Raw genomic sequence first — 17,525 nt, forward strand, 5'->3', positions numbered from 1 at the left:
TTGAAACACAAAATCACCCTGTAAATCCCTTAATTACCCTATACTATAAATTTAATTTTTCCCATTAAAGAACTTACAAGTTGTCACATACCTACACTTTCCCAAGGGAAATCTTCTTACAAAAGGAGACAGGCAACTGTAAAGTCCAATTGAGGCAGCCAGGCAGAATATTCCTATGATAACATAGACTGACAAATAAAAAATAGTAAGTCCACAAAGGATAAGGTAAGAGATACTTTCTTTCAATCAAAAAGCCTGAGTAAGGCTTAAATTTCATCAGTGAAAATTAAGCAGACTTCAAATAACTGTTGATTAGATTTATGCTCTTTAAATATCTAATTGCAGGTTAGTTTACTCGGGTACTTTATGCAACAGCTACTTTAACAGATCAAAAGCTCCTGGCTACTATTTTTAAAGTAAGCTTTAAATCAGAAGCCAGAGACAATTTACTGTGAAGTGTTCATCTTCTCACAATTGGTACACATAAATGTAGTAAGGGAACAATTAAAATCACTCAGTAACAAAAGGAATTAACACAGCTGGTATGCATCTTTCATAGCTTCCTCAGAAATAGGAGAATGGAAGTTTCAGGGTGTTAAGGTTGCAAGTTCTTTCTTTAATTTGATAAAAAGTAATCAATAGATGCTTACCTTACTTATAAAGCTAGAAAAATCAACTTGAATAATAATAGAAAGGAGAGTATAGGTTTGAGAAATCCTTTGATAAAAATGCAGACTTAGCGTCTTACACCTTTTATTCTACTTAACAGATTTTAATATTTGAAAGAAGTGCTATGAATACCAAATCCAACCTTACTAAAGTAGGTACAGAGGTCTACTCTGAGGATTTTCTTAAAGTGTTTAAATCATATAGCAATGAGAAAAGATGGTAGAAAACAGCTGTTTCATAATCACTTCTACAGTAAAATTGTTCTTGAAGCAATGGCAGCCTAGTAGCATTGAAAATGTATCAATAGAAATACAACTTAAGAGTACCTAAGTGGTCATAGAAGAAATAAAGGAGGACCAGCATTGAGCAGCACATTACTACAAATACACAGATCATTATTGGAGTCACATCAACTGTTTCATCATCATGTTTCTCTGCCCCATCATCACGTTTGTGCTTCATGTATCGCCTGAAAGAGTAATATGGCTATAATCAGACCATTACTTCTGCAAGAAAATGGCACTGAAACTTCAGTAAGAGTTACATGGACTTGGAAAAGATGACACTACACCAACACCTGCACAGATTTCCACTCAAGTCAGTGGAATTCAACATTTAACATGTATGTACAAACAGAATAATCTGGTGTAATAGTAATCACAAAACTGTTATACCAAGAGTACTATTTTTCATTCACTTACAACTCTGAATCTTGAAAATTCCTACAGAATACACTGCTAACTTCAGAAGAAATCCTGAAATCAGCTTGCATGAAGTAAATGTTGGAAATGCATAGAATATATTTCCTCCCCATCTACTTGCTAAAAGTAACCATAAAATTTCAGTAAAACATTTATAATAAACATCATATGTTAACCATCTGTTTTACACTATACTAGTGAAATCAAATCACTATAATTTTCATAAAAGACCTTTAAAAATGACTCTTTGCAAATGCCCAAATAGCCTATTCCAATCCAATTTCCCTTTCAAGTTTTTCAAATGCTTGGCTTTTTGAAAAAAGGCAAAACACTCAAATACTGTACATGAAAATTATACACCACGCTCAAGGGCTCTCAGATGTTACACTAGTATCTTCCCATTCCAGTTATGGAGAGTCTCCAATCAGCTGCACAGCTACCAGGATGTCTTTAGAGGACACCACCACCGTGGTTCCATCCCGCCCCCATCAAAAGCATAAGAAGAAGAAATCTGGCATATTATATTCCCCATACTCACTTTTTCACATCTCTACTTCCCGCCCAGTAGCCTCCAATTGCAACAGTCCCCACGGCCATGACAAATATAATCACCATGTTATAGTCTAGCACAGGCTCATTTGGTGCATACATCGCCCCTTTCACTGACCTGCCGAAACTCTGCAGAGGCAAGCACAAATTCAAAGGAACTTAGTGATCATTCTTCAGTTAGAACTACCCTGTTCTTTAAGTCTCCCAAGTTTGTTTTTGATATCATTTTCCCAGGAAAGGTATTTAAAAAAATAAAAAATAAAGGCTATGTGTCAAGGGAATGCGAAGAACACCTTCAGAGATTCCAAATATAAACACAATTTAAGGAGACATCTTTCTCTGTGATCTAGAAGTACTACAGACATCTGCAGTTCTGCTTCTGCAAAACCGCCTTGGCACATCTAGGTCTTCCTCTGCTGCCTCAGTTCAAGAGAAGATAGAGATAATGATACTACAACAGAGAAAGAGCTTACACATGCTTTACACATGCCTGTTTTCTTTTATACCACTAACATACTTGTGAAGTTAGCTTCCTCATCACACATGGTTGAACTCCTTCCTGCTGAAGTGAACCAAGATGATGTGTTCCCACTGCCAACAGGTATTCGAAGTACACTACCAGATTAGGACTATTCCAAAGCAAGGCTCCCCAAAATAAGTATAGGATGGACACTTCATAAAACATAACTAGATAAAACATAATATAACACAGTCTTTGCGAGTATAACTCTACAGATCCAAAGCTCCTAAGATGAGCTTCACATACTGTTGACCAATAACTCATTTGAGATGGTATGAAATAGAGTATTTAGTATTGAGCTTACCTTGCCAATATCTAACATATCAGAATAGCTCAGCAGAGCAACAGGAATATCAATCTCTTCATACTGACTCCTGTTACCCCCAGGAGGAACCTGAAAGACAGTTCAGATCAGGCAAAAATATATTAATTTCTGCAAAGACTACATCAAAAGGGTTAAAGTTTTTAGAATATTTTCTGAATTAAAAGGAAGCAAAAGGGACAAAGAAAAATTATAATCTACAATTATCTTTACACAGGCAAACCACAGAAGAAATAACCCAAAACACAGTACAAAACCAAAAAATACTGCTTATGCCTTATCAAAAATCTTAAACCAACTATAAAGATGCTGCACTGGGGCCACGTGGCAAGGGCTTGGTAGCAGGAAGATGCAAGGGTGGCCTCTGTGAGCACAGCACAGCAGCTGCCCCAGGTCAGATCAGACCCAGTTCTAGCCAGCTCCAAAAGGGACCCACTGCTGGCCAGAGCTGAGCCACGTGTGATGCTGGTTTTGCCTCTGGGAGAGCACATTGCAGAAAGGGGAAATATTGCTGTGCAACAGCAGCTGAGAGAGAGAGAAGTGAGAAACAGCCCTGCACACACCAATCCTGAAGACCTCACCAAACTGAGTGAGTGGAAAAAGATGGCCAATTCACTTTAGCACAAATATAAAGTAATGCAACTTGGAAAAAGTAATATAATCTATGCCAGTATGTTCCTAAACTCTGAATTGGTGGTTACCACTCAGAAATAGATCCTGAAATCATTAACAGTTCTCTGAAGTTAGCAGCTCAGTATGTAAAGGCACCCAGAGAAGTCAAGAACCATAGAATGGCTTGGAATCTTTTTGATTCCAGTATTTCATAAGATGTGAGGAAAATTCTAAGCCTTTGACTTCATGTTACAGAGGCTCTATGCAGCACTCTGCCTACTTAAATTAATATATCCTCTTGTTTCATTCATATTTTCTTCAGCTGTATTATTTCCACACATGGCTAGGCAAGGCAGGAAGATGCATGAAAATAAACATAAATAACATGTGTGTATATTTAAAGAGGAGCATCTGATACCAGCAATAAGCACTGAAAATAAGACAGTATCTAACGCTAGAGGAGCATCAGTAATCTACAAAGACAGAAATAGACTTACCAGCCTCTCTCTGCTAACAATCAGCAGCCCACGAGCTCCATTTATCTGAGCAAGCCTCACTTTCTCATAGAAGGTGCAATTCCCTCGCATCACCATGGGGATTTGATTATTAAATCCCCCATCAGGTACATCAGAAGGAGAACACAAAACAGATGCTGTCTGATCCTGCAGCTGCAAGAGTGACTGAAAAGAAAAAATATTTTATATATACATAAAAATAAAATCAAGAGCAAAAAAGCACAGGGTTTCTAAAAGACAACTTAGAATTTACAATAAAGTGAGAGTATTCTCAGAGAAGCAAGTGTTGTTCTCTCTGTAGGCAGAGCAGGCAATATAGTGGGGTGGTTCTGTAACAGAGGGGCAGGATTGTACAGAGTTTGTAAATTGATGACAACCCAGCAGAGGGCCTCTTAGTAAGGATTAAGGGAAAAGCAAACAGAGCAGATGTCTTTGTGGGAGTCTAGTATAGACCACCCAGCCAGGATGATGACACCGATGATTGTATAAGGAACTAAGGGATATCTCTAACTGCCTTTGTCCTTAAGGGTGACTTCAACTTGCCAGATGTTAAGTGGGAATACCACACAGCTGCTACAACAGATCCAGGAAATTTGAAAAGCACGTTGATGGTAACTGCTTGGTACAGGTACTAAAGGAACTGTCTAGGAATGGTGATCTCCCAGATTTGTTGCTTGTAAACAGTGAGGGTCTCATGAGAAGTGGCCACCTATCACCACCGAGTGGGAAAAAAAGTCATCAGCTTACACAGCTCTGGATAACACAGAACACACGTGACAGTTTGTATTTATTCCTAAACTTAACAGAACTATGAATTTAGGATATCAGGAAGGTCATGTGGTATCTTTTTGTATCACACTAACATAAAAACTTCTTTCCAAGCACAGGTAAGTTCTATTCTCATTTAATTGATAATGTGCAAAAGAAAGATTGAACCTGAAACAGTTAACTCTCTGCATGCTGCTTGGAAAGAAGTACCACCATCACAGCACTGTCTATGGAGATCTTAACAGACTGAAAATATTTTTCAAAGCACAGCAAGCAAATTAGGTGTTTCAGATTCTACTAAATCCAAGATAGGAATTAGAAGTTTCCCCTATAACAAAGGCATTTTTGTATATATTCTTTTCTTAATACTTAGCTAGGTACTTACAGCTTTACCCAGATCATGTGGCAAATGGGCCCACTGCGAGTTGAAGAGGATACAGTAGTCTTTTCCTTTGCTGCTCCCCTTCTCTGAAAGGACATGTACCATTCCATACTCGCAGTACACCTGAAAGTATAACAAAATTCAGCACAAGAAGTTTGGGTCACATGAAAGAGCTTGCTGTCAGCTCATCTGCTTTTCACTTAAAAGAAAAACAGAAGACTCTAAAAAGTTTCCGGGTCTGTGCAGGGAATACAGTGGAATTCGTTATCACTTCCATCATACTTCAAACAAAGAATTCAGATACATAAGGCAGATTCCCTCCTACACAGGAACTGGTCAGAGAATCAAATGAAGCCTCCCTGAATATGGCTTTAAAAACAACAATCCCACCACCAGGAGATTCTGTTCCCCTCCCTCTTCCTTCTGTGCCACTTCATGTCACACTGACCTTCAGTGAAAGGAAGTTGTGGGGAGCTGGGGGTCGGCCTCTTCTAATAGAGAACTAGTGATAGGACTAGAGGGAACGGCCTCAAGTTGTGCCAGGGGAGGTTTAGGTTAGAAATGAGGAGACATTCCTTCTCAGAAAGAGCAGTCAGGCATTGGGATGGGTTGCCCAGGGAGGTGGTGGAGTCACCATCCCTGGGGGTGTTCAAGGAAAGGTTGGACGTGGTGCTTAGGGACTAGCCAAGTTCTGACCATTGCAGTCCCTGTAGAAAGCTTTAAATGCTTCGTTCACATTCAAGAGACTTTTTGTCCTGCTTTCTGAACAATTCACTTTTGAGTTTTTTTTTTTTTTTTTTTTTTAATTAAAATGCACAAATCCAGATCAATGCCTCTTTTTGAAGCTGGAAAGTCTTGATCTCTAACTGCTGCTTCAGGCCTTCAAGCACTTAAGTTTCTCTGCAAGAGGACTGTGAAGTACTGCTGCCAGGTAACAGACTATAAAAAGATAATGTGCATTGACACTGCACTGCTTGTACAAACTCAAGTGCCCTGAAGGGAGGGCAAAAGCATGGGGTTGATTTCCCATCACATAGCTGTGGTGGGCTGACCTCAGCTGGCAGCCAAGCCCCCAAACAACTGATCGATCACTTTCCCCCTGCAGCATGGGGGAGAGAACAAGAAGGGCAGAAATGAGGGGGGGAAAAAAAAAAGGTAGGTCAAGGCAAATACGGTTTAAGAAGCAGAGGATAAGAAGAGAAAAAATACAACCAAAACCAACAACAGCAAAGACCTGTGATGCAAAAGCAGTCACTCACCACCAGCAGACCAAAGCCCAGACAGTCCCTGAGCGGCAGCTGCTTTGGAAAAACTCTCTCAAGTTTTTTTGCTGAGCACAAAGCTAGATGGCATAGAACAACCCTTCAGCCAGCTCAGCTGTCCCAGCTGAGTTCCCTCTGAGCCTCTTGCCCACCCCCAGCCTAGTTGCCAGGGATGCAGGATGGTAACAAACAGCAAAGGTCTTAACACCGTGCAAGAGCTGATGAGCAACAGCTAACACCTACACTGTTCTGATCACAGACCTAAAATGCAGCTCCTCAGGGGTTTCACGGAAAGTGCAGATGCAGAGCAGGAAGAATGACTGGCAAGACAAAACCCAAAAGCCAGCATGACAAAAGGAGGAAAGCTAGAGACGCTCTCTCCCTTAATCCAGCCTAGCAGTGCTTTTATAGCCCTGTGCTGAACAACTCAAAGCCAACTCATTGTATCTTCCTACCAACTGCCTTCATGTCCTACTACCCCCTATCCAAAGACCCAGGTCCTGTTCCAATTCTTGGCTATTTTTTCTTGTCCAGCACTCTATGAGCAGAGCTTTTCCAGCAGCCTGTATATTCACAAGATCCCTCCATGTAGATACCCTAAAACCTGCCTCGGCATCTGAAGGACAAGTGTCATCTGGAAGACCCTTTCTCTTTTAAACTTGGATGAATTGAAAGATTTCAAGATCATGAGAGAAACACAACAGACTATCCCTAACCACACTGCTGTGCTGGCTTAGACTAACAATTTTAGATAGAAAGGTGTTGACAGATGAGCCTGTCACATCTCCTTCTAACATTCATATGTTAAACAAATTAATGGTTTGATAACAATACGCTTGTACAAATACATCTTATACATTTGTTTCTTCAGGTAGCTGCTGAGAAAAAAGATGACAGACACCTGGAAGCAAAGCTGAATCTTAACGTGCTTGTACTAAAATTCATTGAAAGAATCCCTCAGACATTTCTCCCCGTTTATTTCAAACCTACTAAGTGGATGCTACGCTGGAAACCCCTGGAAACACTCACAGCGAGCATGCTTTCTGGAACACTTTGAAGAATTGTCTTTAATTGTAAACAAACTCCAAATTGCCTGGAGAATAAACTATACCATTTGACAGCAAATGGGTAAAGAAAAAATCAACCCCAAATATGCAGGATGTAGAAATATTTGATCTTTAGCTCTTATGTATAATTAACTTTGGATAACTGATGCAGCAATTTTCTTCTTCAGTATTAGTGTTCATTCGGTTCTCTAAAATACACCAGATTTGTCCTGAAGTGTGCTGGGCATAGCAGGCTACACTGCCTATTTCAGTGCTGATTAAGGCCCTGTAACCAAAGTGCAAGTTTCAAGACACAGCTGCTGTGGAAAGGGAGATATCACCATGCAGAATGGTGGTGGAAAAAAACAAACACGTATTTAGCAAAACCAAAACAACAAGAAAAAGAGATACCTACTTGTCAGTGTGCTTCTTTAGCTCATATCTGAGCTATTTAACCACAGCACCTAAACCACTTTCATTTCAATAAAAGGAAGCATCGCTAAATAATAGCCCACAGTCATTATCTTGAACTTGTCTTGCACGAGTAACACACCAGAGACCCTAGTATAGATATAGAGATGGCCAGAACAAGAGTGCTTCCTGCTTATTGTTACAGAAACTGTCTGGGTTTAAAAAAGGACTGCTATGGTTTAACCCAGCAGGCAGCTCAGCACCACACAGACATTTGTTCCCCTCACCCTACCCCAGTGGGGTGGGAGAATCAGAAAGAGGTAAAACTCACAGGTTGAGTGAAAGACAGTTTAATAGGACAGAAAAGGAAGGAAAAATAATAAGTAATAAGAATAAAAGAATATAAAAAGAACAAGTGATGCACAACACAATTGCTCACCAATGCCCAGCCAGTCCCTGAGCAGCAGGGCCCCATCTCTGGCCAATCTCCCCAGTTTCATTGCTGAGCATAACACATGGCATGGGATATCCCTTTGGCCCTGGTTGTGTCCCCTTCCAGCTTCTTGTGCACCTCCAGTCCTCTTGCTGCCAGGACAGCATTAGAAGCTGGGAAGTCCTGAACCTCATTAGTTTTCTTCCTAGCAGCTGGCACGGTGCTTTGCTTTGGATTTAGGATGAGAATAATTCTGCTAACACACCAGTGTTTTAGTTATTGCTGAGCAGTACTTACACCATCACATCCAAAACGTGGACAGCTCGGTTTTGAATATTACATGCACAGCTATCTCTAAATGCTTCAGGCAGTTTTGCAGGTGCTAGCTACCTGCAGCAGGATGGCTTTATGCATTTGAACAACCATCAGCTTGTACAGTTAAAGATCTGGCATTTATAACAGAAACTACACATCTTTAAGAGGAGAGAATAGGCATAGGGTGTGTTGCTCCATTTCCATTACCATTACTGAAACTCGTGAGAATCCCCAAGAGCCACACTGAAGACAGCAATACACAGTTAGGCTTTCTGAGCAACTTAATGGTTCTTAAAAGAAATACTAGGGGAGTAAAAGGTTCCTACTGTGTAGTGCTCAAAACACTTCAGAAAGCTGTGCACTTGTGTGCCAAAAGACAAGTAAAATCAAGGATGAGGGGAATTAAATGGAGTACGATCAAGGCTGAAAGCAGAAGTTGTAAGGAGTTACAGATTGTCCACAGAGGACAGAAATGAACGGGGATTAACAAACATTTTTACAATGCAATTATCACTTAGCATCAAAGCATAGTTCTGGAGTCTGTTAACAACCACTTCGATCCTGTTCTCATTCTCTTCCACCTAAGGAGAGTCATGGGCATTAGGGTTCCTTTTTGTCAGCACTGTAGGGCTTTGATGCTTCCAGTTTTGTTTTTGTTTACATCACTAGGCATCACATTGCCAGAGGAAGTTCAAAGCAGTGAGGTTGATGCACTGGGACAACGACAACCTTTGTTACTGTTCACAGTTCCTAGAGATCACTCTGTATCCTGGATTAACCTATGAGGAAACAATCTCCTGTACAACCTTCCCACAAGCCCAAAAAGCACTTTTCCAAGGGTTTTGGAAAAGGCTGGGCTTGATATCCAAATCTGCAGGAAAAAAATAACAGCTGGTATGATAAATTGTTTTCAGATTCTTGCTTCATACAGTACATATGATTTAGAAGATTGTGACTAGCTTAAAATGGAATAGGCTTCTTAGCCTCAAATAGAAGTAACTCCTCCCAGTTCAGTAGGGAATTATCCATTTTCCATATGTAAATAAAGAATACTTGTATGGTAACAGAACATTTACAATCAGACATCCAGATATCCCCACAAGCAAGATTTCTGCAGAGATGGCAACCTGCTAGAATCGTGGCTTTCTGAAGACTGCCCTACAATCAACACAATTTACAATACAAAGCTGCAAAACAAGGTAAAGGTTCTCACACAGAAGCATCAAGTCTGAGGGCACAACTTAAAAGGCAGTTGAGCCAATCTATTAGTTTGTGGCACCAGAAGAGCACACTTGTTTGCTCTGAATCTCAGACCCTTACGTGGTCTATTTAATGTGTTAAAAAAGCAGACCACTTCCCAAATTTTGCCCATGATGGTGAGCTAATGCAGCTTGCAGACGAGCAGCTGGGCTTTTAAGTTAAATGATGGAAGAAGGTGGAGAAGAGGAACTCAGCTCACCAAGTTTCTTGAGAAACTGCAACATGAGCAACTGAGCCAACCGACGGGCTCATTCTCACTGTTTGCTCGTCTCTGCCATGTCTCCAAACTCACCTGGGCACCCCATACACCTTTAACTATCTAAACCTTTGTTTTTCCACAGAAGGAAGAAAGAGTCACAGCAGGACAATACAGTCTGTATAACTTTAAGGGATTACATTTCATGGTGAAAGTGTAAGGCAACATAGAAAGGGGCAAATTATACTATAAGAAGGTCACACAAGTCTGGATGTACATAGAGAGGTTGTTTTACAAGACAGGGCTATAAATTTGTACGGCAGTATCTAGAGGAGAAGACAGGACTTATTCATGACCTGCCTCTGATTTCCCAGCCTTCGCAGTTCTGACAACATAACAGGCTGGGGAGCTAGGCTTCAGTCAGGTCACTAAAATAATCAAAACTAAGAAAAAAATCTCTGGAGCATTAAGTTTGTCACTCCAACACTCCAGTTTCTAGCATAATCTAGTAATGCCAGCAGAAAAGAACGAGGCAGACCATGGTACAGGAACAGTGAGTTATTACCTTATCCTTGCCTTAGGGACACTGGTTCATTGAGTTACATCATAAGCAGTACCTTGGTCTGTATAAATATATGGTTATATCTTAGTCTGTGTAAATATATGACAAGTAGAACTAGCACACAGTAAATACACACAACTCATTGTAAGAGCTGTCAACTTTGTCCTCCTGAAATAATCCCATTCATCAGCTTTGTCCTCCTGGAATAATCCCATCCATCAGTCATTTGTACTTACTTTGGTACAAGTGCATCACAGCACTCTTCCCTGCCTCCAGCTGAGGATGAGGTACTAGCTAGAACTCCTACAGGCAAGTACAGGAGATGTAAAATACTGCAAAATCACAGCTCTTCAAATAGTTTTTGAACAAGCCATCTTGGACACCTGAAACATTAGTAGCTTACAGTACGTAAGTGACAGGGGTCACTTTTTCAAAGGTGATGGTGAACTCCATGCCAGACCTCAACCCTTTCTTATACCTTATTAATCTGTGGGCCTCGTGTTGGCACTACCAGTACATTTGAAGCATTATTAGAAACTGCAAAATACACAAAGCAGGTGAAAAATGAGGAGGAGAAAGTATTATGCAGATGTAAGAAAAAAAGTACGTTAACTGGTAATCAGCTCATTCTGTAACCAAAGATTGCTTACAAGGAAACGTTACGGAGACAGGTAAGAGGGAAAAATCAAATCATCACATTAAGATCTTGCACCAAGAAGATCCAAGAAGAAATGCTGCTCTACAGAGTACTTGTAAGCAGTTAAGATATATTAATGATACTTACAGAATGCAGAACACCCGAGCTTAAAATACACAAACTATGTACTGTGCCACAACACAACAGCTAGAAAACCCATTCTCTCCTGTGTCAGGATTACTTGCACGACTTGTCACACATGTTTGTAAGACCTAGGAAAGTTTGTCCCACAAAATTTTTTTCTACAGGAGAAGAACGCAGGGATCAAAGCTATCTGCGGGTTCAGCAGAAGCCCCGTTTGTTTTACTACGGGGGATTTCTCCAAGATCCATTGGCTGGGATGACCCCAACGCCAAAACCCACCCATGTGGAGACCCCATCCCCAAACCCATCCGCTGCCCCGCGCGCTGTTCCCAAGGGGCTGCCTGCAGAAGGCTCAGGCTGAGCAAAGCCACCACGCTTTAAGAACGATAAAGAACACGCTGACAACTGCGGAACAAAGTAATAACGCACAGACACTGATAGCTCACGGAGAACACACAGCACATACGGGGGGGGGCTGCGGTAACGGCCCCTTCCCGTTATCTACCCAATGCGCCTACCCCAGCAGGGCACCCCCAGGAACAGGGAGAGCCCAGGACGCCCTCGGGGCGGCCACCGACTGCTCACCTGAGGCAGCAAGAGGAGGAGGAACCGGGCCTGGAGCCGGACCCACCGCGCCGCCATCCCAGCCCCACCGCGCCGCCGCCCGCTTTTGTTTCCGCCCGGGCCAGGCCGGGCCCCTTCCGCACCGGTTACCTAGCAACCAGGCCCGGAAGTCCCGCCCCTCGCCCCGCGGCAAGCCAATGGGTGTTTACCCGGGAGGCGACGTCACTTCTGGCGGCGGCAAATGAAATGGCGAACGTCGGCGGGGGTGGCGGCGGCGGCGGTGGCGGCGCGGGCAAGATGGCGGTGAGGAGGGGGCTGCGCCGCCACGGGGGGCGTCGGGCAGCTGCTCCCCTCGCTCTGCGCTCGTCCGTAGCTGCCTCGGGGTGATTTCCGTAGCGGTGCTATAAAGAGGGTGGTGTAAAAAGCGCCTAAGTTGACGGGGAGGGAAGGGGGGTTGGGTTGGGTTGGGTTGGGTTGGGGGAGGCTCCTGTTTAACCCAGCTTTGCCTCCGCTCCGCTGCTGTAGGATAAGGAGAAGAAGAAGAAGGAGAGCATCTTGGACCTCTCCAAGTACATCGACAAAACGATCCGGGTGAAGTTTCAAGGGGGGAGAGAAGGTGAGCCGGCAGCGGGCTGGGTCCGGGCACGGGTGCCCCCAGAGTGAGGTTCTCTGTGCATCTCCTCACGTTATGACTCCCTTCTCTTCTGGGGCTGCGTTCTTCTTTCTTGTTTTCTTTCGAGGAAAGGCAATGAATAACGAGTGCTTTCATTCATTACAGTTTGCTATTTACTTGTGCAAAGCGTATCTCCTTTGATCTTTCTATTAATCCCCTGGCTGAGATTTTATCTCTGTATTTCATCTGTGCACCTTTTTCCATCTTCTGTTAGTTCTCGTTCCTTTTTCCTGACTCCTTACATTTCAAGAGTGCTCTTAAAGCAGCAAAGAAACATTATTAGGTGTTATGATTCACACACCTGTCTTCCCTCTCATCTCTTAGCTTGCTAAAACGTGCATGGAGTTCTTAGATTGTTTAATGGTATTTCCATGTCTCTCCATCGCTTCCAAAGCAGTTATGTTTCCTTCCTTATTTGCTCCTGTCGTATTTACAGCTATCCATCCGTGAGCATCTGATAGTGCCACCTGCAGGCCACCTGTTTGTCTGAAAGCTAACAAAATGCTGCGTGGGAGATGCTGGAAGTTAGCTTTGCGAATTTGTTTGCAAAAATCTCATTTAAAAGTCTGTTGGGCCTTGATGCTTACAGAGTTTTGGAGGTTATTTGTACTCTACTGTTAAGTGGGGGGGTGGTTTTTTGGTAGTTTTTGAGCAATGTTCAATTCTGTTGAGTCTAAAGATTTAGATTTTCTTCTCAGAAAAATCATGCTATTACTCTTATAATCTTCATTTAACATCTCAGATACAGGAGTCTGTTCCTTGGTTTGGGCTGGTAGCAATGATAGTAATGCTGATAATCAAGTATTTTTCAATAAGAGAGATCTATCTGTGTAGTCCTGCAATTTTAGTGACCAGTCCTGAAGAACTGTGTTCTGTTTTATAATAGAGCCACTGACTGTCTGCAGTGCATTCCTATAAAGCTAGTGCTTATGCTGAAAAGGTTACATCCCAGAAAAGCACCTAGAAAATGGATTGTCTGAGGGAAGATATTAAAAGTTTTTCCTCCTTTTTGACATTCCACTTCTGTAAGGGGTCTTTGTTTTACCTATTTAATGTTTTGACTTTGTATTGATTTGTTATGCTGAGATATTCTTAAAATGCTCATGAAACTGGCTGAAAACTCAAAATGATCTTTAAGGCATTAACACTTCTGTAATTAGTTGTAAAAACTGGAATACAACACAAGCTGGGTTCTCACGCTTCTGCATTTTGATAAAGTGTGCTGTTTAATATTTGTCACTCTTTTGATCCTCTTGCTTGAGGAAGGGAATGTATCTGGAGAACTGAGTGAGTTCTCAACCTTCTACGCTTCTGTGTTCCTGGTTTTGGTCTTTAATTATTCTTTTGTGTGTGGTTTTTAATAGCAAGCGGTGTCTTGAAAGGATTTGACCCTCTACTGAACCTTGTGCTTGATGGTACCATTGAATATATGAGAGGTAAGTAATACACTATCTCTGTAAAGCATCTCTTTCCCCCCCCTCCCCCCCAATGATTCGCTTAACAGAAAACTTAGGGCTCTGTGAGTGAATAACCAAAAATGGTAGGTTGACATCACCTGAACAGAGACTCATAGACAGGAATTAAGCATGAGTGGATGAAATAACACAGGTTAAGTGTGTTTTCTGTTGCAGAGCATTGCTAGTCTTTGCTTGAGCTCCTTTATTTGGTACTCCTGTCCTATAAAGCTGGAATGAAGAAGCGTTCTCTTTCAGATAGGCAGAGTGCCTTTGACCTGGAGGGTTGCCAGTCTTGCACAAAGCATGAGAAGCATTTTTTCAGCAAGAATTAGTATTTTATAGTCTTATAAACTGTACTGTAAATGCAATCTCTTTATACCCATGGAACTAAAGTCTTCTGTAGCTTCTTAGAGCTAATAGAGCTATGATTTTTTTTCAGAGTTGTAGGATATTCTGAGTTGGAAGGGACCCACAAGGTTTACCAAATCCAACTCCTGGCTCTACACAGAACAGCCTGAAAATCAAACCGTATGTCCATGAGCGTTGTCCAAATCTTCTTGAACACCAGCAGGCTTAAAACTGTGACTGTTTCTCCAGGGATCCTGTTTTAGTGCCTGACCAGTCTCTCAGTGAAGAACCTTCTCCTAATACCCAACCTGCCCCTGAAGCAGCTTTATGCTGTTCCTCAGGTCCTGTCACCCTTCCAGTCCCCATCATGAGGAAGCTATAGGCCACTATGAGGTCTCACTTCAATCCACTGAAAGTGTTTGTCTGTAAGGTCATTTGAAATGGTATCAGGATCTTTTTTTTCTTCCTTTTTTTTTAATGTTTGTATCTATGCTTTTGGTTAGGTGACTTAAAGAGTGAATTTGTTAAAAGATAAATTTGTTGCTTTGAAAGCTAATAAAGCAATAATGTGCTGAAAATGTCAGATGTTACTGCATTATTTCTGTAGTCTTCTGTGCTCAATTTAAAAAAAAAAAAAAAAAAAGCAAGCTGGGAAGTCTGGAAAAATAACATCTGTGCTTTTTGAAGTTGAGGAAATTTGGTTTATCTTCCTTATGTTGCCATTGTAACTATGGATCTCTTTTTTTCAGACCCAGATGATCAATACAAATTAACAGAAGACACACGTCAGCTGGGACTTGTGGTCTGCAGAGGGACTTCTGTGGTTCTCATCTGTCCACAGGATGGCATGGAAGCAATTCCAAACCCTTTCATTCAGCAGCAGGATGGCTAATGGCTTTGTGCTATCTCTGAAGACTTCGGGGGTACAAATCATGGAGGAAACTATCCGTGTGTGTGAAGCTCCCTGATTTGTGGGAGGAGTTTGAACATGTGTTTGTTAGTGTGAAAAACAGCTTTTATTTTTGTGGTTTTCCATAAGAAGTGCAGGATAGGGTGTGGTATGCAAGAAGTAAGTTCTGCTTTTTTTTCAAATAAATGTGAAGCTCTACAGTGTTTAGAGCTGACAGGAGAGAATATGCTATCTAGGAATTGTCAGAAATCTTCTTGATATTGTGAATTTTGAAACAACCACATTAAAATTAGTAAAGAATGCCCCAAATATTGTTTATATGTTGTGCATCTTTAAATACAACTGTTTTTAAACTAAATGGATCCAAATAGATTAGGTTGTGTTTTTCTTCCTCTTAGTTTTCAGGACTCAGCTGGGAAGCATTTTGTGTTGTGTTTTAGTCTTCCTTCTTTAGATTTTGGTCTCTTTCCTGCTTGTTCCAGTGCATGCAGGAGAAATACTTCCATCATATGGTACCTTATCACCTATACAAGCTACATAGCTAAGAAGATATTTTCTAGCACTTGTTGCACAGATCACAACCCAAAAAATCTGCAATTGGAAGGCTCCCACACTTTTTGCAGGAAAATTGGACTAACTTGTCACATGATTGTGTCTCAGCTGATTGATGTGAACCTTACGGAAGTGTCTGTTTGATAGCTGAAACTTTAGAGGAAGCATGTTCAGTTGTAGGCAGTGTCTGGAAATACTGCTGATTTTTATATAAAAGAACCACGAGGGGATGGCTATAATAATTTGATTTGTAAGTAAACACTTTATTTCTTTTATACTTCAAATAGCAGGATTTGAGGACTTGTGAGTGAATAAATGCAAATTAACTTGTTTCTAAATGTCTGTCTGTTTGAAAAAAGGGTCTACATCTGCCATTGCAACTTCTCCATATTTCTAAACCTAAAAGACATTTGTTCAAGGGGTGGGTGAACACAGCAAAAGAAGAAGTGACAAGATCAGAAATAGTGTTCCATTCTAAGGCAGGAAAGCAATGAAAAATTATAGCTTCAGGTCCCTTATGTGAATACATCTGCATTTGTTAGGCATTTTAGACTCTCTTGTAGAAGATGCCTGCATCTAGCCTGTAGGCAACCTGCTTCTGCTACTTTCTGTTTCCTGTGGACCCTTTACAAGGAGGTTGTAGCTGGGTGAAGGGTTTTGGTTGCAGCAAGAGTCTTGTTCTGGACATCTTTGAGAAAGCATGGCAAGGGCAGGCTATACTGGCTGTTCATTTTGGCAACAGCAACTTGTTCGTGGCTTTTCCTGGGTCAACTCTAAAATGATTGGGAACTTGCAGTAAGTTGATTCAAGTTCAGTATATCAGAGTTGTCCAGGGAGCTATGACAGAGACCATTTGTCTAGTGTGACATAAAACCCTGTATAAACAAGTGCTTCTGGATTTTCAGCTCCTAGGGGTTAATTCTTCAAGTGTTTTCCATAGCTGGCTGTAGAGTCATGCTCATTCCAACACATTTTTGTAATACTGCAAAACAGAATAGTTCAGTTGGAAGGGACCTTCGAAGATCATCTAGTCCATAAGATCATCTAGTCCATCTGCCTGACCTATTCAGCGCTAACCAAAAGTTAAAGCATATTGAGGGCATTGTCCAAGTGCCTCTTGAATGCTGACAGGCATGGGCCATCACCAGCTTCTCTAAGGAAACCTATTTCAGTGTTTGACCACCCTCACAGTAAAGAATTTTTTTCTTACATCCAGTGTGAACCTGCCCTGGTGCAGTTTTGTGCTATTCCCTTGTTCTATCATTGGTTACCAGTAGAGATTGGCACTTCCCCCTGTTCACCTGCAGAGAGAAATAGGTGTACTAGATCCATGTAGCACTCTTCTGTTTGTTGAAAACCACTAGGGTAAGTAGCCCTAGTTCAAAGTCAGGGTGCAAATCCCTCCACTTAACAGCTTGGTCTAAATGCTCTGGGAAATCCACAGTGTGGAATCAGCGAGTGATCTGTTGCTCATTCTATGACTATTGGTTTAGTGCATCGAGGTTGAGGCTGGCTAGGTACGTGGCTGCCTTTGGTATTTGCGTGGGGGCTCTTTCCGTCTCCCCATGTCTTATTAAAGCTTAAAGCTAAATATTTAACAAATACTGCAAGCAATCTGGAATTTGATATCAAAGTTAAATTGGTGAAGGATCTAGCTTTGGGGAAATTGTTTTTCTTGGAAAGTCTTAAGTTTTTGTTTTTCAGAAATAAAAAGCAT

At 41.5% G+C, this 17,525-nt stretch overlaps 2 protein-coding genes across 3 annotated transcripts in view; one reads left to right on the top strand and one right to left on the bottom strand.

The window, feature by feature from the left end:
• SPPL2B (signal peptide peptidase like 2B) overlaps positions 1–11,960 on the bottom strand; it is a 31,747-nt gene extending 19,787 nt beyond the window's left edge. For both annotated transcript variants that reach the window (XM_082780077.1, XM_082780078.1), the window contains exons 1-7: positions 11,890–11,960; positions 5,042–5,161; positions 3,871–4,053; positions 2,744–2,833; positions 1,909–2,048; positions 996–1,138; positions 92–188 (exon numbers count right to left, since the gene is read on the bottom strand). In XM_082780077.1, the coding sequence (XP_082636203.1) occupies positions 92–188; positions 996–1,138; positions 1,909–2,048; positions 2,744–2,833; positions 3,871–4,053; positions 5,042–5,161; positions 11,890–11,946 (830 nt within the window). In that variant the 5' untranslated portion in view covers positions 11,947–11,960. The remainder of the gene's footprint in view (positions 1–91; positions 189–995; positions 1,139–1,908; positions 2,049–2,743; positions 2,834–3,870; positions 4,054–5,041; positions 5,162–11,889) is intronic.
• A 135-nt stretch (positions 11,961–12,095) lies between these two features.
• On the top strand, positions 12,096–16,140 carry LSM7 (LSM7 homolog, U6 small nuclear RNA and mRNA degradation associated). The gene is made up of 4 exons (XM_082780104.1): positions 12,096–12,171; positions 12,394–12,484; positions 13,906–13,977; positions 15,096–16,140. Exons 1-4 carry the CDS (start codon positions 12,115–12,117, stop codon positions 15,236–15,238), a joined length of 363 nt encoding a protein of 120 aa, XP_082636230.1. The 5' UTR covers positions 12,096–12,114; the 3' UTR covers positions 15,239–16,140.
• The last annotated feature ends 1,385 nt before the right edge of the window (positions 16,141–17,525 follow it).

This window comes from Aythya marila (assembly GCF_965140915.1).
Source record: "Aythya marila genome assembly, chromosome: 27".
In the NCBI taxonomy this organism is placed as follows: domain Eukaryota; kingdom Metazoa; phylum Chordata; class Aves; order Anseriformes; family Anatidae; genus Aythya; species Aythya marila.